General features: G+C 35.6%; 1 protein-coding gene across 5 annotated transcripts in view; it reads right to left on the bottom strand.

The window, feature by feature from the left end:
* Window positions 1–691: 691 nt before the first annotated feature.
* The window catches only part of BRINP3 (BMP/retinoic acid inducible neural specific 3), a 518,616-nt gene continuing 494,341 nt past the window's right edge, over window positions 692–24,966 (bottom strand). For 4 of the 5 annotated variants that reach the window (XM_037825140.1, XM_037825141.1, XM_037825142.1 and 1 more), the window contains one exon: window positions 1,090–2,206. In XM_037825140.1, the coding sequence (XP_037681068.1) occupies window positions 1,090–2,206 (1,117 nt within the window). Of the gene's footprint in view, window positions 2,207–24,966 lie in introns of all 5 variants that reach the window. The other variant, XM_037825143.1, reaches the window with a different exon arrangement.

Here is a 24,966-nt window from a genome sequence, read left to right as displayed (position 1 = left end):
AAAAAAGAACTAATTGTATATCTAATATTACACCCCCAATACTATGGGAGTTTAACTTAACTTTCAAAGCAAAAATGTGAATTGAAATCAGTTTTTTATTGAAAAAGCTTGCTCTTCAAAGTATCTTTTAGCAATAGTACATTTCTCTGAGAGAAAAACTGTCTATATTTGAATTTAGTTACTTGAACATTTTTTGTGCCAATATATTACAATTTGTAAATTATGGTAATGTTATTTTATAACATTTTATTGACACCAGTAAAGTGCTAGAATAACCAGTTTATCAGTACTTGAAATGAAGATGATTTTGCAGAGTATGCTGATTATTGGTTATTAGAACATGGGAAGAGAATGACAAAGCAAGTTGCTAAGGAAATTAAGGGTTTACTTTCTCCATGATATGCTTATAATTGCACTGATTTTTCTGTGTCTGCTGCAATGTTCTGATATTGACTTGAGAAATAGTTTATCTGAGTATTTTAATAGTGATGGTGTTTCTAGAAATGGTTTATAAATACAGGTAATAAACCTACTATTGTCATTCTGCTGTGAACTAAAAACACAAGTAAACACTAAGCATTCTACCTAGGTGGATTTTTCCATAAATATTATTGAAAGGGACTTTCAAATGTTTCTACTGAAAAAAAAAAATTGGTGACTTTTCCCCAGGTCCTATCAAAGTATGTCAAAATAGAACTCATTTTATCGAAAAAAAGGAATCCCACAGCACTTCTTTTTAATAACTGTTCAGCTACAAAATTTTATTGGTTTCCTTTTATGTTCCCTCTAGAGGATGTAATGCACAAAAGCATTGCCACGGAACATATAAAATTACAAATGAAATTTGTTGTAAAAAGTAGAATGTCTTCTAGACTGGTGTCAGTATTTATTCCATTCATAAACCAAAACTGCAGTATAATATATTCATTGTCAGCAAGTTCATGTGTGTAAATTGCCATCCAATGCTATTGACTGATATAAGACAGATATTGAAAAGACAATTTAAATTTACTTTTCCAAACATAAACTGTTCCACAAAAGCACTGTAAAAACTCCTTCAAGATTTTGGGTTGTGCTTGACATTTATGGTTAACTACATAATTTGGTCGTGTCATAATCCATTGTGTTTGGCAATTTGGCATTAAACGCCTGCAGAGCGGATTGGATCCTCACCACCTCACTAGTAGACAGCTTGAGTCTATGACGAAGCAAGCAAGAGAAAAGATCTAGACGACGTTGACCAGGTGGGGAGAGTTTATTTACACGGTCTCTTATCTCTAGTAGTTGCAAAAGTGCTGAGTCCTGGGATCCCTGAGTATAGGGGTAGTCCAGCTGCAAAATCAGGTCCCGAATGGCTTCAGGGTCAAAGTGCATGCTGTAGCCAAACACTTGAATGTTATTCATTTTCATATAGCCCAGGTTCCGGGAAGGATCAATAAACTCCAGAGGTTCGTAGTAAATGCTCTCATTGCCATTGGGACCATTTGACTTGATTCGACTCCGCAAGTAGATATGTACTGTCTCAAAAAATGTCTTCCATTTATTCCCCAGAGTCAGCGTCCAGTTATAGCACTGCAGGGGGAGATCCAACTTAGTCCGCTGCCAGTCTGGAAAGCTGTTTTCATTCACAGGCATAAACCAACTCTCAGAGTGGCTGCCTCCAAAGGGATTGACATAAATAGCTAATACTGGCTCCAAAGTGCTGTTTTTAGTTAAGCAAATCTGTAAAGAGAGACCCAAGATCATATGGACCAGACTGGACTTGTACTTGTTACTCTTCAAGGTAAGGAGCATCCGCTTACGCCAGGAGGGGTCAAACCAGCTATTGAGGCGCATGTCGTTGCTGATAAAAATGGCATGGACTTCTATTCGCCTATCGGTTTTCTGTAACAGGTATTTCATCTCGAGGTCTTGCAAGTCGGTCTCAAAGCCAATATAGTGATCCGTGGACTCGGCAACTTCCGGTTTACAGAGCCCCTGGCTTAGCATGTAGCCAATGTTGCAAGTGCCGCAGCGGGTGCGGTTGTCCGGCGCGCAGGTCAGACAGGCGGATGCGTCTCCCACCGTGCAGGGCAGGAACGAGGTGCACGCCACCTGGTCGTTCGGGCACGTGCACGAGTGCGTCTCTTCTGAAAAGCTGCCCAGAAGGCCGTTCTCATTGCAGTAGAGAAAAGACTGGATGCGCGTGAGCCAGTAGGTTGAGGTTCTAGAAATACAAAACGAAACAAATCTATATAAATACAAAGCCTTTTTTTGCGTGTAGTGTAATAAAGTAAGCCTGAGTTCTGAAAGCTTTACTATTGTTTCTTCAGGTCATCTCCAGTTATTTAACAGCTTGATTGAGACTGGAATACAGCCTTTCTGAACATGTGCTGCCGGTGAAGAGATTGCATGCCACTTCATTAGCCTACTTGAAAGCTGATTGTAAATATAACTGGGCTTGTTATTGTTTTGAAATGATTACCAACAAAAGAAATGTGTTTTCCTTGTAAGATAGCTAGAGTAGAATTAGTGCATATAAGTGATTTTTCAATTATTCTTAGCTTCATGGATAACTAGTGTAGCAAGAAGTCTTGAAGAGAAAGTAAACTTAAAAGAAAAATAATAAATCGTCAATGTATGTATGGTTTTATCATTACTGAAAGAACAAGTACTCAATGAGAGGGGAGAAAATTGTTAAAACATGTTTGATTTTGTTCTTACTGACCACTAAAGGAAATAGTTGAATATTATTCAAAACCAACTACAATTCTTTTAATAAGAGTTAATTAAATGTTTTAGTTTAAAGTGTTTGATTTGAGTCATTAACATTTTTCTTATTGATACTTAGAAATCAAGGTAACACAATGGCAATTTAAGATCTTACTTTTCCTATTTTCCCATTTATTCAAACTATTGGTGTTTTAAAATCTCAATTAATAAAATGAAGGACAAGTGTATGGCCTTGGGGTTAGCTAAATTTTGTTTCCACATATTAGCTGTAAGTTCATGGAAAAACTTGTTTGGCTTCTGCAATCCTCAGTTTTTCATTTGAAACACGGAGATAGCAGTATCTTCTGTATTGAGCTTTTGTGAGAAGTAAATTAGACTCAAACTTTGTATGTATTTAGAATATTTCATAGCGGACATTAAGAAATTATAGTGGATTTTTTGTTATTCTTATGCCTTTCTGGTGTCCATTATTTAGTATAGTGTGATTTTCTGCAAAATGGATACATTGCCCTCAATCCTTTAGATTTAATACCCTCCTGCCATTTAAAAATATTACTCTAAATGTGGAATGTTGGTAAAACACAGGTATTAAATCTGTTTACATATTTTAAAAATTCATTAAGATATTCAAATATTTGAGCTATTTATATTACATACTCATTTTGGCCTCTGCCCATCTTCCTCATTTCAACATAGCACTATTTTGTGTATGTGGCTTTTAAGTAATATTTTCCCTTTTTCCAAATAAATTTAAATAATTACTTCATTCTCTCTCATATCCTCTATTTTTCTTCCTAGTACTTTTTTCAAACTTAAAATTATAGATTATGAATTTATTTGTTTATACTCTTTCTCCCATTAAATATGATGCCCAGCTTGTCACACTGCCTGTGTTTTGTTCATAGCTATATATCCATTACAGATCATAGGCTTTTAATATTTATTAAATATTGAAAAAAATGCATGAATGAATCAAAGGAACTTGTTCTGAATAACTGTATTTTTAAGTGAAATTTAAAACCCTAAACCGATTAATACAGTTGGAAAGATCTATTTCCATGTTGTGGATAGTACACATTGATATCTGCACAACTAAATACATAGAAAAGCCTTTCTACTTCAGGGTCCTTAAATAAAACTATGCTTTTTATAAACCCCAAAGAAAAGGGGAAAAAAAACAGCCAAATCAAAGGAAAATATTTTGTTCTTTATTCCTCTCACTGAGATACACTGACTGTAATGTAGAACAATTAGATTCATTTCTGACCTTCTCTAGATACTTTTAAGTTAAATTCTCTGAAACACTCTCCCAGGAGTATGTCCACGGTTTGTGAAATAACAAAGATGCTCGCATCTTTAGCACTTCATAAGCCATACATCTGTATGAGGGTCTGTGCTCCTCTTGCTAGGGTTACTTATTCTCTCACCACAGAATATCTGTGCGAAAGACTTCCTTTTTCATGTATGAAGTAGTTTGATTAATTATTTTTGTATTCAGTCACAGGATATAGTAATTAATATTACTGATTTGTTATCTGCAGTAACTGACATCTATCCCATTCATTTCTTTCTTACTCAATTCTTCTTTCTTTCCTTCCTCTTTTCCTCCTTCCCTCCATGCCACCTTTCCCTTCCTTTCTCCCTCACTTTCTTCCTTCTTTTCTTTCTTTTTCTGGTTCTATCTATTTATGTGTATCTGATAAATAGAATATAAAATATATATCCTGTCTAGATTGGAAATTATATTTTCTTCCCTGAAACCTAAGCATAAATTCTCTGAGCCAACTCGTCTGTCACTAATCATGTTTCCAAATCATAAGGATAAAACAAAAAATGAAATAAACAGACCTAAGGCTAAAGGCAGAGCTCACAAAACTAGGGCACTATAGAAACAATCATTTGGGCACTTTAAAAAAGCAATGGATTTTCCAGCTTTCAGTCCTTTCCAATCCTTTCACATCCCCACAGATGCATTACTGAAGTAATATATTTTGGCTTCTTGGGTTTCAGTATGTCTTGGATGAATATTGATAACTCGGCACACTGTCAAAGCTGTGATACCCTGGGACAGAAGAGTAGCACATGGATTTTCTTATTTGTTGCTTCTTGTCCTTTCTCCATTAGTACCTGCCTTTTGACTATTTCCAGCTTTTCACATGTACAGAATGGTGGTTAAAGAGGAAAAAATCAATAATCAGTCTTTTATTTCCTTTTAAAGACTTGGTAAAAGCAACAGTCAAAATTAGAGACTAGAGAATTATATAATGGATTTTTCACTCAGCAAGATGATCAAAAGCTTTCTTTTTAACAAAGTAAAATTTGGCAGTTCTTACTTTAATACCTTAAAATTTTTTTTTTTGAAGAAAGGTGTTTTCAAAACTCAAAATTAGGTTGTATTAAGTATTTTTTATTTTATTTATCTTCATATATCTGACACATTTAAAACAAAATAATACTACATATTTTATTTGTATATGGAACATTCATTCAGATAAACAATCTAGGCCCTACTATGGCTAAGAATAAAGGATACGATGGTGGAAAGATGAACTATAAACTACATAAGGGCAGGTCTTTTGCTGCTGGATATCAAGTTTGTGGCATTGTTCCTGACATCTGTCTAGTAGATCCTCAACAAATATTTAACTGAAGAAAGGAATAAATAAAGGAATGGATGGAGGAAGGGAAGAACAGAAGAAAGAAAGTAGGGGAAGACAGACTATTAAAAAGGCAGTTCATATGTGATAAATTCAATGATCTGGAATAATTCAAGGAGTATAGGAACTTATCTATCAATCAGCAAGAGAGTTTGTCATTTTGAAAATAATTTCTAAAAATTTTTTTATGGGATAGTTTCTCAAAGAGGAAAATAACTTTTAGAGTTAAATTTAGAAGTCATTTATTTTGGAAAACATGCCATTAATTAAAAAGCTGGTACATTATTTGCTGGTAGCAAATTGCTGTTAACAATTTGATAAAGTGTTTATTTCAGTGCTGGTCTCTGTTAACACTGTAATATTCCCCATGTATTCAAGATATGCTCTTTTCCACATGACAGATGTTATATTAGAGTCAAAAAAGCACTTGACTGGGAATCAGTAGACTTTGTTTCTAGGCCAGGCTTTATAAGCTGGGACAAGTCTCTTAGCCTCTTTAACCTTCAGCAGAAAGTTGAAAATTAAAACTTTATTTCAAATTTTTATTATTCATGACCCTAGGAAATGTATACAGCTTCCTGGTCCTCAGTGCCTTCATCTGGGACTTCAATTGCTGGTGTCTTGTTGGAATGAAATGACAAAATATCTAAATCTTCCTGTCACAAAATCTCAAATGCAATAACTGCTCATAATTAAACAACATGGATGAAATGCAGACTTCAAATGTTGCTATTATTAAAAATATCTACTAAGATTTGGTCTTGTTCTTCTCATCTTAAGTGATATTAAGTGTGATGGGTGAACCAGATTCCCGGACCCGATACCAGACAGACATACCAGAGGAATTTCTAGGAATAGGGCCCAGAAATGTCATTTAAAAATATACAGTCCCAGAAGACTGTTATGTACAGATTTTTGGTTGTAAATAAACAACCAAAAATGGCTATTAAGGACTCCTTAAATGCAAGCTAACCATCAGCACAAAAGAGTATATCCAGAAGAAGGTAGGGAAAATTTAACATTTATGTGGAGAAAGAAGGGGCAGCAGATGGCACTGAATTAGCATGCACGCAAGTGGTTCTGTGGCCACTCTGTACACTAAAATTTGTAAGTGCCGCACTACAAATTTTTGGCATACACATACTAAGGAAGAAAACAAACATTAAAGCCCACCTTATTACATGCATTCTACTATGTTCACTACTTAGTGAATATCCCACAAGTCATGGGTTGGCCACTTTATGGTCATTTTATTCAATTCCTCACAGCAGCTTGTAATAGGTAACCCTATTTTACAATTTGGAAAACAATATGAAGGTCAGAAGTTTTAATGGCCTCCCTATTTGCATATCTACTAAGCATCAAAATGAAGACATGCTCAGATAAGCAAATATAAATTTTATTTATTTTTTAAATGTGTGTTGAAAAGTTTTGTTCTGTAAGATAGCAAGAAGTGCTGACAAATGACTCCAGGAAAAAAAAAATACACACATACACATACATTTATTGCCATGGTAGGAAAATTAAAAAAAAAAAATGTTAGTTATGATATACTTTTAAGTCTCGTGAGAGACAGTACACTATGTTGGCTTAAGACGGTTTTCTTGGCAGCCAAATTCTCAGGTTGAATTCTACATCTATTACTTACTAGGCAAGTTACTTAGACTCTATTTGCTTCCATTGCCTCATGCATGACACGGGATTAAAATATTTCATAGGGTTGTTGTAAAAATTAAAGCACACTTCACAAGTAAAGCACTTAAAAAATACCTGGGCACTGGATAGCCAGTCAGTAATTGTAAATTCTTATTCCTATTGCTATCACTCTTAATAGAATTAGTGCCTTTTAAGGAAAGGACATTGCAGGCAATTTCTTTATTACAGTTGTTCTTCTTTTCTTCAGAAAATGGAGAATTTAATATTCTAACCATATATTACTTGCATAAAATTACAGTTATCTCTGCATTCAACTTTAACAAAAAGGGTGCAATTATTGATAACATGATTAAGACTGTACTTAAAAATGCACACCTGACCTCTTTGTGAGAGATTTCAAACCCTCAAAGGTCTGTGATAACAACAGTGCTCAAATTCAAGGCATATATTCCAGATGTGTAACAGTTTGCACTGAGGTAATAGAACATATGTTGATGCAAAAACAATCACCTCCTCTGACAGTTAAGTCCTCTGAGCACTTATAATTTTATTTCAAAGGTCCCTTATTCCAACTTTCTAATCCATTATTGCTCTCCAAATCTGTGCATTGTTGATCCAAATTCTAAAACCTAAACAATATAATGTTAGTATCTTTCTGAAGTTAAATGTTATTCTTTTGGGCAGGCCATTTCATTCCAGCCTTCATGGATATATTCTTCTCAGACCCTAATACTTATAAGGATCATAAATTTGGGATGAAGGACCAGCAGCCATTTAAACAATCATAAGCTGATTATTAGCTCAGTCACAGAGAGATAATAAGAAATGATGTTCTGTCACTCTCCATCTTTCAGTTCTGGCCAGCTCAGCCTTGGCAGTGTTGCCTGGGGCTCTTGATGGCTCTCCTGACACACAGCCATTTCACTCTGGGAGATATTTTTATGCTTTCTAAAAAGGAAATGCACCTTTTAAAGGTCCTGCTGTGAGTCTTCCAAAGAAATATACATAGTATAGATAAGTTAATATAGATATAGATATAAATATAGATATATACACACATATACGTATTTTGATTTATGAACCTGAATTCAAGTGATTACTCATTTTCGCTTGCAGGATGAAGCAGTTGAAGATTTAGTTTACATTCTAAGGATAATATTAGCTAATGGTAACATTCATTGAGGTTTTACCATGTACACAGTACTTTTCCAAGCATTATTTCATTTCATTCTCACAGCTCTCAGAACTCTGTGATGTAGGGATAGGTATTACCCCAATTTATATACAAGGAAATGAGTTGTTGAAAGCATAAATAACTTTAACTTGCCCAAAATCAAATGACAAGTGACAAAGCTGAAACTGCAGCCCATGTACTTACTACTTCAGAATCACATCTTCTTACCATTATGAGCATATGTAGTCTAAATACTTTATTAATTCATTTAGTTGAATTACATATGCAGAGATAGCTGCTTACTTTCTGGAAAACCACTGAAACTTTTTGTCCACATCTATGTAGCATTTGATACTATAGTTAAATTAAAATTAATAGACCTGTCCTCCTAATTATGATATAAAATAGGAAAAGAAACAGATTAACATTCAGATTGAGAAACATGAGGTGCACAAACGAAACCACAATTATTTTACTCTAAGTGAAAAGAAGACTATCAAATAATATTTTGAGTCCACATTTAATTTTCCTCCAAAGATTACCAAAAATTAAAAGGTTGTACCCATTAAATCACATTAGATATTAAGATGAAAAGGCTTAAAAAGTATTTATTATGTGCAAATTAAGGCTGTTGAATGGTCAGTGTAGTTGAGGAACACAGACACAAATGCAATTATTTTATAAACATCAGTAATTAAGGCTCCTCTATGCACTTTCATAACATCCTGGTTTTCACCCACTGAGTCATTATTGTATCATCTGTGTCTATTATTACAGTAAATGTGCTGCAAGGGAAAGATGAATCTGTTTACTCCACCGTTTTATTATCATCTCATACATAAATCAGTTTACACTGCTTATACTTAAATTCCTTCACTATAACCTTCTAAACCTTTCTTATCCATATAAGAATATTCATATTCTTATGTGTCCACATTTGAAAATCTAAACAATATAATTTAGGATTTTTAAAAGTAACATGTTATTTTCAGAGAGGCACTCTTCACTCTTCACAGATCTGTTCATCTCTGATCCTAACAATAAACTTTAACAGGTAAACTAAATATGAAATATTTATATTTTATATATAAAACTAAATATAAAATTTGACAGGTAAAAAGAAATTAATGAATAAGCCAGAGAGGAACTTGGAAAAGCAAATTTAGGCCATAATTGTAAATGTCCTTGTTTTAAGGTTTCTGTTTTGTTTTGTTTTGATTTCATGTTGTTTTTTTGATATCCAGGTCATGCTAGACATTAAACCAAATGGGCTGATTTTCATAATATATGTTTATTCTGTAAAATATTTTTCACAGCTAATTCCCCATCAGCTTAGAGAAACTCAATATAATGTTTTTGTTGAACACTGAAAACTTACAGACAAATGAAACTATCACTTAAATAATTAATCCAATGTTAATGTGCTTCTAAAAGTGATATGTATTTTAAACCTTTATTTGCAATTAAATCAAATATAATTTGCCTAAATCACATCCCTTGTTTTATTTATCATGTGTACTACCAAGTAAATTTTGTTAATGTTGATCCATTCCTAATTCCTGACACCCCAATATTTTTCACATAAAATCTAAATTATTCTGTCCAATGTCTGAATTCCTTTACAATCTGACATGCCTAGGTTTCAGTACACAATAAAATATTTCCTCCACTTTAGAAAGTCTGTACCCATTACCCTCTCTAATTATGTCATGCTCAATTTCAACTTCATTGAATTCATTTGTTCCAGTATTGAATGCCCTTTCTCTTCTGTTATCTTCAAGGCTCCAGACTGAGTCATTCCTACTCTAAATGGTCTTCCTTTACAGTTTTACTTTACAGTTTCACTTACAATGACTTAATTCTTGGTATGAAATATTTACTATCTCTATTACTTTATTTGTTATTTAACCATGGAATACCTACATATTACTGTGTAACAGATTCTTTTATCAACTGAAGTATACCACTGTTAAGTAAAATAAAGTGGCCACCTTCATTGGGTATTGCTGGAAGGGACCCCTTTCATCAAAGTATTTTCCAAAAGACAAAAACAATTGACTTGCAGGGGCTCCCCAAGAAAACGGAACAATGAAATGCACCCTACAGTATTGCAGATACTGATGATAAACCGGTTTCCGGTCCAGTAGAGATAGCTTATCAATACTACAAGCATACAATACAAATCAATGTTTACATGACCCCCAGTCTGTAAGAACACACTTCCCCTCAACATGTAAAATGGAAACTTATTGTCAGAAAATCAGAACCTTTCCTCACTTGTCTTCACAACTGCCCTCTAGAAGCTACCCCATGTCACATTTCCTTGGCCATCTCCTTACCACTTTCAGAATGATATTGTCTGATTTGCAAATTGTTTGTTGCCCAAATAAACAAAAATTTTAAAAATGCCTCAGTTTATCCTTGACAGAATCTGGTGTCAGAAGCAGAATCCAATGGAGACCCCTAGCAGTCCCCAAGAGCAACAAGAAATCCGGCTAGGGTCACCATGGAGCCATTCTGTGCTCACTGCTTTCTTGCCAAATGCAGAGGTTGCAAGTAAGTCTGTTTTGGATCCGAGCTCCATAGCCTTGTGTCATGTTCTTTAAGTTTATTTGGCCACATTAAAACTAGACTGGGTCCAGGTGAGGCCTCAGATAGTGCACCCACTCTTTGGAAGTGAACTAAAATGAACACTAGATGTTAAGAAAATGGGTGTTCCATAATATAGATAGCTTGGAGGTAATGGTCATGATGGGGAAGTTTTAGTTTAGGCAAGATTATTCATTTGTAAGGTACCCTAGGAAAAGAGAGGATCCTAAAAACCCCAAAAGCAATGAAACATTTTTTTTAAAGAATTTTTTTTTAAGAACTAGTGATTCCAAAATAGCTTCATTAAAAGATTCCTTAAAACCTCCAATAAAAAAAAAAACTTAAGAAACAAGAAGCCAAGACACCCCACTGGGACTGTAGACAAACTGACTTGACTCCTCTGTGTCTTCTCTTCATGAGCACCTTTGCCTAATTACTCGACTCTACTGACATTCTTTCTCACTTGACCCTTGACTTGGAAGACGTGGGGAAAAAAGGCAATTAGACAAGTGCCCTTAAAGATTCTTCAATGGATTCCGGCATTCTGTCTACCACCACCTTTTAACCTGTGGTCAAAAATAGAACTCAGAGGCATAATTATTCACAGAAGAAAATGGAATTCTTTGGGGTGCAGATGAGCTGGGGTTATGTGACACATTGGCTTGTACACATTGTTGGTCTGAAACTCAGTTGCTAAATCCTGGAAGGCAAAAGCTGAGTAGACTAGCCTGGAAATGGACCTACAGGATCCCTCTTCCACAATAAATCTTAGGGTCAAAAAGCCCTGAGACAGAGAGCAAAGCTTCTATAAGATTACACATCAGGACAAAGAAAATCTGAAAAGTCTTCTCCATAAACATCAATGGAAGAGTCTTGGCCCTCATATTAAGCAATTAACCTTAACTTGTCCCATCTGCCAATACCAAAAATTCTGATAAAGATATTAAAATGGGACAAGGACAGAAAGCCAGCTCTTTTATGTAAACAAGCAAGTTTTGTATTTCTATGTTTTCTGTCTTTCTGTGATTTTATGTCTGACTCATAGTTGAAAAACTTTACATTGAAGCTCAAAGCTCTCTAGGTGTGTATGTTTGATGTATGACATTTTCCTACATCTGGGTATTATTACCAATTAACTTATAAAAATCCTTAAGAGCTTTGTTTAAATTGACTTAAAGATAAATAAGCACTTATATATAAATACTCCACAAATTCCAGAAATGAAGGAAACTGAATGTCTAATACTTCCAATGTAAAAAGAGAATGTTTTGAATGTTGAATTTTCAATGTTTCAGAATTCAAGTTCACATGATTTAGGTAAGCCCTTGGAAAACAAGACTAATAAAACATTGTTAGTTAAATAAAAACAGTGATATCTTCTGAGTTATCAATGCTAAGTATAATACCAGTATACCATATTATTCAACTTGGATATGTGTTTCTTAAATTTATACAGATTTACTGATCAAATAAACTAGGATATTTACTAGATGTTTAAGATGAATAATGTAAATTTTTGTTTAAACAAATTCAGTTATTATTATAACAAACTTCAAGAATAATTGTGTTTTGCAGGATGTTAGCTTGAAGACAGGTTCCAAGACCTTTTTGGTAACTTTAATATGTAAGGTATGTAGGATGCATTTTTGTTAAGGAAAAAGAGTGATTTTGTCCTAAAGTAAAATTATTGGTTGTTGCAGAATAAGAAACAGGAATATGTGGGAAAAAACCTGAATGGATGTAGAAAGTTGCAGAAGGTTGCTGGAAAAGGAATTTTATTTGTCATAGTCTTGCCTAAGATTTGATAGGTTTATAAGATTTTAAAGAGATTTCTTATCAGAGAGTATCTTCATGCAAAACTAGAATTTGGTTTTCTCTCTGTTAAAATGAAAAAGTTTTCTTTGATTGTTGGTTGCTCTTAATGAAAGGATGTAAAAGATTTTTCTTAATAATTTGAGCTATCTGCCTAAAAGACAAAGGTTCTTTAGCTTATCAGAATAATTTCCTGTGCCTTATATTGATTGAACTTACCATACTTTATTACTTTAGAGAACACGTCTTCTCAATTTTGAAGAATTTTCTTTTTTTTTTTTTTTTGCAATCATGTTAACTCCTCTATTTATTTTTAAAATCTTTTATTGTCATTTTGGTGCATTAGGAAGTCAAATATTGTCACCATTAATCCATGATATAATTTAACAAAATGTTCAAACCTGATAACTTTTGACATTTTACCTTCCCCAAATCAAACCCTGAATAAGACTTCTTAGTCTCAAACTTTCCTTGAGATTTTTCCATAAGGTCCCTGGAAAAAATCACAAAGGATTTGCTTTTTATCTTGTAAAAAGAGAGGTGCTAAAAATAAGTTTATTTGATATGGTATGAATTGCATAGGAAGTGTTGTCCCACTAAAAAGGATTGTCTAACCTTTTGTTAGTTAAATTTTATGGATAAAATGTTAATTTTTTAAGATTTCAGAAATTATGTAAAGTTCTTCGAGATTTGTTGATGTCCTTTCTGTACATGGGATGCCCTTGTACTGATCTGCTTATTAGACAACTGTAGAATGTTATTGATCATAATTTCAGTTCTTCTTAATTAATGTTACATGCAACAGAAACAAAATTCCTTTCTCAATTGTATTACTTTTGAAATGAATTCTTATTAGAATTTTCACTTTTGCAAAAAAGTAATAACTTAACCATGGCCATTTTAAGTCTTTTGTCACTACAGTTAGTTTTTACTCTGATGCTTCCCTGAAAACACTGGCAATCAGATGCAGGCCAGAGTGCTTCATCTTTAACAAAAGGAATCTCTCAGAGGACTATGCCAGATACTCTGGGGCACAGGATTCTAATGACATTTATTAAATAACTTTGAGACCATGTGTGCCGGTTTGAATGTATTGTGTCCCCCAAATGCCATTATCTTTGTGGTCTTGTGTGGGGCAGACGTTTTGGTGCTGGTTGGATTTGCTTGGAGTGTGCCCCACCCAGCTGTGGGTGATGATTTTGATGAGATGTTCCTATGGAGGCATGGCCCCGCCCATTCGGGGTGGGCCTTGATCAGTGGAGCCATATAAATGAGCTGACTCAAAGAGAGGGAAGGGAGTGCAGCTGTGAGTGATGTTTTGAGGAGGAGCAATCTTGCTGGAGAGGAACGTCCTGGGAGAAAGCCATTTTGAGGCCAGAGCTTTGGAGTGGACGCCGGCTGCCTTCCTAGCTAACAGAGGTTTTCCAGAGGCCATTGGCCATCCTCCGGTGAGGGTACCCGATTGCTGGTGTGTTACCTTGATGCTTTGTGGCCTTAAGACTATAACTGTGTAGCGAAATAAACCCCTGTTTTACAAAAGCCTATCCATCTCTGGTGTTTTGCATTCTGCAGCATTAGCAAACTAGAACACCATGTCACTGGTCATAGTCAAAATTCCATAATACTAAAGAATCATTTAGTAAGTTCAATAAGAATCTTTCCTCCTTGTTAACATGACATAATTATAGACACTGGTTATACCATCAAGGCTTTGACTAAAATGACATGTTTGAGAATGATGCTCATTTAATAGGACACAACCAGAGACTGTTAAGGAAATATGGTTGACTTTATGGAGTCAATGCTTACAAAAAGCTCTTGGAAAAAGATAGCCTGGTACATGGCTCCAGGGATCCCAGCCTTACAGGGACATAAGGAAGGACACTTCCTGGCAGACATAGGAACCATATACTTTGGGGGCCTCAGGAAAGAGGTACTGCAGGTGAAACATGATATTGAATTCTTTGCTTGGTTTCCTAAACTCAAGAGACTTTTAAAAGTACCATCTGGATGGGGGTGGGGCAAGATGGCAGAGTGGTGAGGTGTGAAATTTAGTCTCTCCTCTAGGGCAACTGTTAGTTACCCAGGAACTGCATGAAACAATGTTTTCGGGGTATCAAGTGACCAGTCACACATCGGACACAAGTTTGGAACCTGAGGAAAAGCTGAGATCACAGCGAACATTGTAAGTTCCCGGACCAGGGGCCTGGAGCCCCTCCCCATCCATGCCCTGTCTTGAAGCTGGCTCCCTGAAAGGAGCAAAGCAAAGCAAAACAAAACAAACAGCAGTCGGCTGAGGGCAAGAAGGGGGACTCAACCCAGCCTCAACTGCAGAATTAATTAACAAATTAATTAACTAATTTTTGAAGCTGGGGGTGCTAAAGAAGGGCTGGGCTCCAAGGAGATGGGGCACATAAAAGCGGACACCACACATTCCCTGTCTCCAACAAAGCTTTTTTTTTTTCTCCTACATTTTGTTCCTTCTCCTTTCTCACTGACTCCTTATCTTTTGCACTTCAATAGCCCCGGGCAGAATTCAAGCTGTTGGAAAGTAATTACCAGATAATAGCCCAAAGTGCATATTTAAATGCTATATTTTGACACTGATAAAACTTCCAGGCTGGGGAAAGGCTTTTAAAAGGGACTTCTTTTTTTTTTTTCCTTTTCTTTTCTTTTTTTTTTTTAATTTAAAAGTAACATATGTGGTTTATTTGTATCAGACAGCCCAGGTTGAATGTCTAGGCTAGTCTTGGGGGTAGACTGAGTACCCTGAACTTCTCTGAATTTCAGATTAACTTCTGAAGAAGGTCTCCACCCCAGTCTTTTTTTTTTTTTTTTACAATTTATTTTCATTTTTATTTGATGTTTCCAAATGTAAAAAAAGTCAAGATTCTTACACCAATTGAGACCATGCAAAATAATTCAAAGTGTACAACAATCATTTGCCCCCGCTTTGGTGTTGCTGTTTTATACAATGGTGTGATCAACAGAAAACTGAATGGCATGTGCTTGGTTGGAAAATGTCACCTGTTTATAAAACATGCAGGACAGTTTCTACCTCATGTCTGCAAGTCTTAATTTAAAATAACTAGTTCTTTTCTGTTTTTTATTTGGGAGTCACACAGAACTGAAAACTTTAGCTGCCCAATTTTACCCAACTATCACACAAAAAGCACAAAGGACAGTCCCAACACTACAAACTTTGGAGGGCTGAGATAGTAGATACTATTATCTGTAGTAGGCTTAACTGTTGAGATTGAAAATGTTGGCTTTTTCCCTTACAAGAAATTTCCTAAAGCCTTTCCTCTAATTTTGCTATACTGGGTTCCAGTAATTTAAAGTGTGACAACCGGAAAGTATTCTGTTATATTATACAAATAGAAGACCTTGGAACATTGCTAGTTGGATAAACTAAAGACGATTATTTGCTAAATAAATTCCACCCCAGTCTTTAATTGGCAACTCAGGCTGACCAAGGAATTAAGCTGGAGTTGCCCCAAAAAGGAGAGGGGAGAAGGGAATAATGCCGCTAGGAGACAGCTGGAGTTCCTAGGATTGGGAGAGTGCATGGAAGTCCAGCTCAACTGGCAGTCCTCCTGGGAACTCCGACCCCAGGGACTGGAATTCAGATTCCAGCTTCAGTCAGCCACGCCCTCGACAGGCCCAGAGTCTGCAGAGAATTATAGGCACTCCATTTCCTTATAGTGGTGGGGGAATTGCAGACTGTCAAGTGCCACCTGCTGGACAGGATAGGAAAAGCACCAAGTCTAGAGGCCTCAGAGGAGGGTCTCATTCTCAGGGAAACTCCATATCCTCCTCATGAGACCTGGACCTCTCTAGACTGGGAAAACCTGACTAGGGTCAACCATATCTGAGGAGACCCTCTCAAAAAAGGCTACATAGAGGCAGGGCAAGAAATAGGAAAATAAGAGGTGAAAAACTCTGATCAACTAAATAGAGCCTAAGTTAGAGACTTGAATAAGCTGAACTAAACATCAAAGTTTAGAGAACAAAGCCGACCAAGAAAACCCTAGGTAAAAGAGTTAAAACAAGCTCCAGAATGAACTAATCAAGAAAGTCAGATGCCTAGGCAGCTCAACATAACAAGCCATACCAGAAGACATGAAAATATGGACCAGCCAAAGGAACAAACCAATAGTTAAACTGAGATACAGGAGTTAAGGCAACTAATGCTAAATCAATTCAATGAACTGAAGGAAGAACTAATTAAAGATGCTCAAATCTTTTAAATCAGTTAAAAAATCAAGTCAGTGAACTGAGGGAAGATATAGCAAAAGGGATGAAGGATATAAGGAAGACACTGGATGACAATAAAGAAGAAGTCATAAACTTGAGAAAACAATGGCAGAACTTATGGGAATGAAGGGCATAATGGAGGAGATGAAAAAGACAATGGAGGGATACAACAGATTTGAACAGGCAGAAGAAAGGATCAGTGAATTGGAATACCTGACATTTGAATTCATAAACACAAAAAACACATGGTGAAAAGAATGGAAAAATGCAAGCAGGGTCTTAGGGAGCTGAGTGACAACATGAAGCACACAAATATACATGCTATGGGTGTCCCAGAGGGAGAAGAGAGGGGAAAAGGGGCAGAAAGAATAATAGAAGAAATAACCACAGAAATTTTCCCAGCTCTTATGAAAGACAGAAAACTACAGATTCAAGAAGTACAGCACACCCCAAACAGAATAGACCCCAACAGACCTAGTCCAAGACACTTACTGATAAGATTGTCCAATGTCAAATACAAAGAAAGAATTCTGAAAGCAGCAAGAGAAAAGCAATCCATCACATACAAGAGAAGATTGATAAGACTGTACAGATTTTTCTGCAGAAACCATGGAGGTGAGAAGACAGTGGTATGATATATTTAAGATACTGGAAGAGAAGAACTGCCAACCAAGAGTTCTGTATCTGGCAAAACAGTCCTTCAAAAATGAGGGAAAGATTAAAATATTTTCAAGCAAACAGATACTGAGAGAGTTTGTGAATAAGAGACCAGCACTACAAGAAATACTAGAGAGAGTACTACAGGCTGATAGGAAAAGACAGGAGAGAGAGGTTTGGAAAGAAGTGTAGAAATGAAGATTATCAGGAAGGGTAAAAGGAGAGAGAGGAAAAAAATAAGACATGACATATAAAATCCAAAAGACAAAATGGTAGAATAAATTACTGCCCTTACAGTAACAACACTAAATGATAATGGATTAAACTTCCCAATAGAAAGACACAGACTGGCAGAATGGATTAAAAAATAAGACCCATCTATATGCTATCTACAAGAAACTCACTTTAGACAAAAGGGCAAAAATAGGATGAAAGTGAAACATTGGAAAAGGTATTTCATGCAAACAGCAATCAGAAAAAAAAGCAGGGGTAGCTATATTAATATCAGGCAAATTAGACTTCAAAGTAAAACCATTAAAAGAGACAAAGAAGGACAGTATATATTAATGAAAGTGTCAATTCATCAAGAAAACATAAAAATCATAAATATTTATGCATCAAGCCAGAGTTAGCCAAAATTCATGAGGCAAAAACTGAGAACACTGAAAGGGGAAGTAGATAATTCTACAATAATAGTTGGAGACTTCAATATACCGCTCTCATCAATGGATAAAACATCTAGACAGAGGATCAATATGGAAATGGAGATGTTGAATTGTATGATAAATAAACTAGACTCAACAGACATTTATAGAATAGTACATCCCACAACAGCAGGATACATGTTTTTCTCCAGTGCTCATGGAGCATTCTCTAGGATAGACCACATGTTGGGTCACAAAGCAAATCTCAACAAATTTAAAAATATTGATATTATAAAAAACACTTCCTCGGATCAAAACAAAATGAAGTCAGAAATAAGTAACAGGCAGAAGATAGTAAAATTTGCAAATATATGGAGACTAAACAACACACTCTTAGAAAACCAGTGGGTAAAGGAAGAAATTACAAGAGAAATCAGTAAATACCTCGAGGCAAATGACGATGGAAACACAACACATCAAAATTTACGGGATGCAGCAAAGGTGGTGCTGAGAGGGAAATTTATTGCCCTAAATGCCTATATTAAAAGAGAAGAGAGAGCAAAAATTGAGGAATTTTTGTGTCCATCTGAAGGAACTAGATAAAGAACAGCAGAGTAACCCCAAAGCAAAGAGAAGGAAAGAAATAACAAAGAGTAGAGCAGAAATAAATGAAACTGAGAACAGGAAAACAACAGAGAGAAGCAAAAAAACCAGAAGCTGGTTCTTCAAGAAAATAAACAAAATTGATGGACCCCTAGCTAGGTTAATGAGAGAGAGAGAGAGAGAGAGAGAGAGAGAGAGAGAGAGAGAGAGAGAGGGAGAGTGCACAATTAAATGCAATCATAAATGGGAAAGGAAAGATAACTACTGACCCTGCAGAAATAAAAGAGTTAATGAGAAGATACTACGAGCAACTGTATGCTGAAAATCTAGACAACTCACACGAAATGTACAATTTCCTAGAAAAGCATAAACAACCAAAATTGACCCGAGAAGAAAAAGAAGACCTGAACAAACCAATCACAAGTAAAGAGACTGAGTGAGTCATCAAAAAGCTCACAAAAAAGAAAAGCCCAGGACCAGATGGCTTCACGTGTGAATTCTACCAAGCATTCAAGAAAGAATTAATACCAATCCTGCTCAAACTCTTCAAAAAAATTGTGGAGGAGGGAAAGCTACACAACTCATACTGTGAAGCCAACATCACTCTAATACCAAAATCAGGCAAAAATACTACAAAAAAAGAAAATTATAGACCAAATCTCTTTAATGAATATAGATGCAAAAATCCTCAATAAAATACTCAAAAATTGAATCCAGCAGCACATTAAAAGAATTATACACCGTGACAAAGTGGGGCTTATTCCAGGTATGCAAGGCTGGTTCAACACAAGAAAATCAATTAATGTAATACACCATATCAATGAATCAAAGCAGAAGCATCAAATGATAATCTCGATTGATTCAGAAAAGGCATTTGACAAAATTCAACATCCTTTTTGATGAAAACACTTCAAAGGATAGCAATAGAATGGAATTTTCTCAATATGATAAAGGCAATATATGAAAAACCCACAGCTAACATCATGCTAAATGGAGAGAGACTGAAAGCTTTCCCTCTAAGGTCAGAAACAAGACGGGGATGTCCACTGTCATCATTGTTATTCAACATTGTGCTGGAAGTTCTAGCTAGAGCAATTAGGCAACAAAAAATAATAAAAGGCATCCAAATTGGAAAGGAAGAAGTAAAACTTTCAGTCTTTGCAGGTGACATGATTCTTTATGTAGAAAAACTAGAAAAATCTATAGCAAAGCTATTAGAGCTAATCAATGAATACAGCAAATTGACAGGCTACAAGATCAACATGCAAAAATCTGTAGTGTTCTTATACACAAATAATGTGCAACAAGAAGAATAAATTTTAAAAAATTCCATTTACAATAGAAACCAAAAGAATCAAGTATTTAGGAATAAATTTAACAAAGGCCACAAAAGACCTATGCAAAGAAAACTACAAGAAACTGTTAGAAGAAATTGAACAGGACCTAAAAAATGGAAGAACATACTGTGTTTGTGTATTTGTAATGCTAAATATAATTAAGTGTCAACTCTACCTAAACTGATTTATAGATTCAATGCAATACCAATTAAAATCCCAACAACTTACTTTGCAGTAATAGAAAAACCCATAATCAAATATATTTGAAAGGGCAAGGTGCCCTGAATAGCCAAAAATATATTGAGAAAGAGGAAAGAAGTGGGAGGTTTCACACTACCTGACTTTCAAACATATTAGAAAGCTACAGTGGTCAAAACAGCATGGTACTGGCATAAGGATAGATATACCAACCAATGGAATTGAACTGAGTGTTCAGAAGTAGACCCTTGTATCTATGGACAGTTGATCTTTGATAAGGCAGTCAAGCCAAAGCAACTGGAACAGAGCAGCCTCTTCAATAAATAGTGTTTGGAGAACTGGATATCCATATCCAAAAGAACAAAAGAGGACTCCTATCTCACACCTTATACAAAAGTTACCTCAAAATGGATCAAAGACCAAAATGTTAGTGCTAAGACCATAAGACTCTTAGAAGACAGTGTAGGGCAATATCTTAAAGATCTTGTGATAGGAGGTGGTTTCTTAGACCTCACACCCAAGGCGCAAGCAAACAAAGAACAAATAGACAAATGGGATCTCCTCAAAATTAAACACTTGAACATCAAAGGACTTTGTCAGAAAAGTAAAAAGGCAACCTACACAATGGGAGATGATATTTGGAAACCAAATATCAGATAAGGGTTTAATATCCCAAATATATAAAGGTATCCTACAACTCAACAACAGAAAGACAAACAATCCAATTAAAAAATGGACAAAAGACATGAACAGACACTTTTCTGAAGAGGAAATACAAATGGTTCAAAAACATATGAAAAAATGCTCAACTTCACTGGCTATTAGGGAAACACAAATCAAAACCACAATGAGATATCTCACACCTACCAGAATGGCCATTATCCAAAAAACAAAAAATTACAAGTGCTGGAGAGGATGTGGAGAAAGAGGCACACTTATTCATTGTTGATGGGAATGTAGAATGGTGCAACCATTCTGGAAGACAGAGTGGAAGTTCCTCAGGCAGCTAAGTACAGATTTGCCATTAATACCCAGCTATTCCATTGCCAGGTATATTCTCAGAGGAACTGAAAGTTAAGACACAAATGGACATTTGTAAACCGATATTTATTGTGGCATTATTCACGATTGCTAAGAGATGGAAATAGCCCAAATGTCCATCAACAGATGAGTGCATAAACAACCTGTGGTATATACACATGATGGAATATTATGCAGCTATATGACAGAACAAAGACGTGGAACATATAATAATGTGGATGAACCTTGAGGATGTTATGTTGAGTGAAGTTAGCCAGAAACAAAAGGACAAATACCATATGGTCTCACTAATATGAACTAACATTAATGAGCAAACTTAGAGAGTTAAAAGCTGATAACACAGGCTACCAGGAGATAGAAAGAGGGTAGAGATTGGGCATTTGATGCTGAAGGACTACAGAATGTTCAGCAGGATTGATTGTATAGATCCAGAAATAGATAGTATAATACCATGTGAGTAAAGCTGAAAGAGGTGGGGAATGTATGACACCAAAAGATAGATGATAAAGACGGGGATTGTATAATTTGGCAAAAACTGGAGTGGCCAATAACTTACTAAATGTACAAATATAAAAATGTTTTTACATGTGGGAGTATAAATGAATGTTAACCATGAAGAGTGTTGAAAAATGGATGGTATTTGGGAAAAAAACGTAATCAAAGCAAACTGGAGTCTATGTTCAACAGTAACATTGTAATATGCTTCTATTAAATATAACAAAGACAATATACCAAAGCTAAATGTGTATGAGAGGGGGATATAAGGGAGGAATATGGGATTCTTGGAAGTGGTGTTGTTTTCTGTCCTTACTATTATGCTGTATTTATGACACTCTCTTTTTCTTTTTATTATCTTTTTTATTATTTGCTACAAACAAAAACACTTTTTTTGTAGTAATCAATATTTTCAAGTGCTGATTGTTTTGAAAAATGTACAACGTTATGATGACACCATGAACAACTGCCTGTACATTGTCGATAAATGTATGGTATGTGAATATATCTCTATAAAATTGTAGGAAAATATATAAATAGGCATAAAAGTGTTGGAGAAAATATGGTGGGAGGGATGTACCTGTCTACTGTTGATCAGAATGCAGAATGGTGTAGCCTTTCTGGAGGTCAGTGTGGTGGTTCCACAAGAAGCTAAGTATGTGGGAGCCATAAGGTCGTGCAAACTCATTATGTACTTGGAAGGTCTGAGAGCAGGGACATGAGTGGGCATTTGCACACTGGTGCTCATGGAGGCAGTACTCATGATTTGCAATGGGTGGAGGTGGCCTAAGGGTACATTGAGGAACGGAATGTTGAACTGTGGTGTGTGCGCACAATGGAATACTGAGAAACTATAGGAAGGAGTGAAGCTGTGAGACCTGCAACGAGGAGGCCACAGGAATGGGAGCCAGACTGTCCTGACCTCAGTTCTGTCTGCGTCTTCCCAGAAAGGAGGTCTTTGACAGTCCACTTACTCTCCCTAAATCTCACTCTCCTACTTTGTCAGATCTTTGGGTAATCTGTCTGGTGTGTAGATAATTATCAATAAATGATTTCTTGATTAAAAAAAGTACAGTCTGGGGTTTCTTATGGAAAATGTAAAAGGCCTGTTTGATAAACTGCTATTTTTGCTGCAACTATGTATATAATCAGTTCAAACAGAAAACAGCCTTGTTTTATGATCAGGCATAATCTTTTTGGGGATTATCTTTAATCACAAAGAGGGTGACTGAAGAGAGAAATGTGGGTTTCAATAGAAAACTAGAGCACATCCCTGTAGGTTCCCAGATTCTGCTCCTGTTCTGAGCTAATTTGCATCCCCTTTATAAACTGTAGGTAACTGCATGGTTTTGTTACCTACCTGTAAATTGGACTGGATCCCATGATCTTACATATATTGTCCACCCTAAATTCCAGTCAGATACTTAATTTGGGATCTTTTATATACCAGGCCTCAAAAGAGGGAGAACGCCATCATTCCCTCAACTTACCATGATACAAGGTTTCACTCTTTCATGCACATCATCTGCCTTCCCTAGGATCATATGACCTGGAATGAGCAGTGATAAATATATCTAAGGTTATGAACCAGAGCTTTTAACAGCACATCCTTGATGCTCTCAGGCCCTCCAGGCTGAAGTTGGGAGCTTAGCATCAGTGGTCTTACAAAACAGTCAGGCTCTAGATACCCTGATTGCCCACAAACAGTATTTGCTTTTATGCTATTAATTAAGCCTTGCACAGTGATTTATAACCTAAATATTTTAAAGAACCAAGTTAAAGTGTTTATGATACCAACCAGCTTCAAATATTTCAATGGACAGACTTATGTCCTGACCTATGTTCTTGGTTTAATGGAATATGGTGAAAACTAGTACTCTTGGGATTTATACTTTTAATTGTGATTATCAGTCTATTTTTTTTCTTATTATACAAACTATGTCAGGATTCCTTCCAAATTCCTTTTCACCCTCAATACAGATAGTTGCTATTAAGTTAGATAATCAAAAGAAAAATGAGATAGAAATGGGACTGTCTTTAGCGGACTGACACTAAAAATTAAAAAAAAAAAGTAACATAATAGATATTCTGACTTGGAGAGAGGGCTATACCCATAATCCATTCAACTAAATAACCCCATTTAAAGGGTCTGAAATGTAACTGAACAGTTACCCAATTAATCTCATTGCAATCAGGAAAGGAAAAAGAAGAACAGCATGTCTGACTGAGCCTACTCGATCGCCTGACAAGAAAAGAAATCAGTGGTAGTGACGTGTGTTTTGGTCAAGTTCCTAATGAGATTATTGGAAAAATGACCCAAGGCAGGCACTGTCAATAAAATAAAATGGCTGCACCTTTTCAGGAGAGATCTTTTTCAGATGAAGGATTTTCCAGAACACAAAGCAACTGAACTGCAGGAGACTTCCTAGAAAATGCAAAAGTGGAAGGCACCCTACTCAATTTTAAATAAGCAACACCTGGTGATAAACCAATTTCAGTACAGTAGAGACAGTTTATCAGAATGGATAAACAAACCATAAGCAATGTATATCTGCATCCACTTTGTAGGACACCCCTATACAGAATGGAAATTTAACATCAGACAATCAGAACATTTCCTTGCTTGCTCCATGTTTGCCCTATATTACCTTCCCCTTTCCACTAATTTGGCAAAGCTCCTTACAACTTTGTGAATTGTTTGTTGCCCAAATAAACTTTTAACAAAAGTTTAAAAATACCTCATTTTATCCTTGACTCCACTCATGTTTATATGTATAATTTTCTAAATGGTAGTCTTCTATAAGCTTGTCATCAGAAAGAACAAAATCTATGTTGTTTCATTGGAATCCCTAGAGATCAGGTAAGTGTCTTCCCACTGAACCCCTGCAAACAAAACTGCTAAAGCAAAAATTCCAAGAAGGATAAGGATATAGAAATAGATATCTACTCAGGTCATAGTTAACATACAGTTCACCGAGGTCACTCTTCATATTAGCCAATGAGAAACAGAGGCTGCTGACAAGTGAGTGAGAATAAGACTGACAGCTCAAACTGGAATTTTATCCTGATTGATTATCTTTCAAAATCAAGGATAAAATACAGGCAATTAAGATTTGAAATTATAATAACAAACA

This window comes from Choloepus didactylus, chromosome 2 (assembly GCF_015220235.1).
Source record: "Choloepus didactylus isolate mChoDid1 chromosome 2, mChoDid1.pri, whole genome shotgun sequence".
In the NCBI taxonomy this organism is placed as follows: domain Eukaryota; kingdom Metazoa; phylum Chordata; class Mammalia; order Pilosa; family Megalonychidae; genus Choloepus; species Choloepus didactylus.
This window is presented reverse-complemented; position numbering and strand designations above follow the sequence as displayed.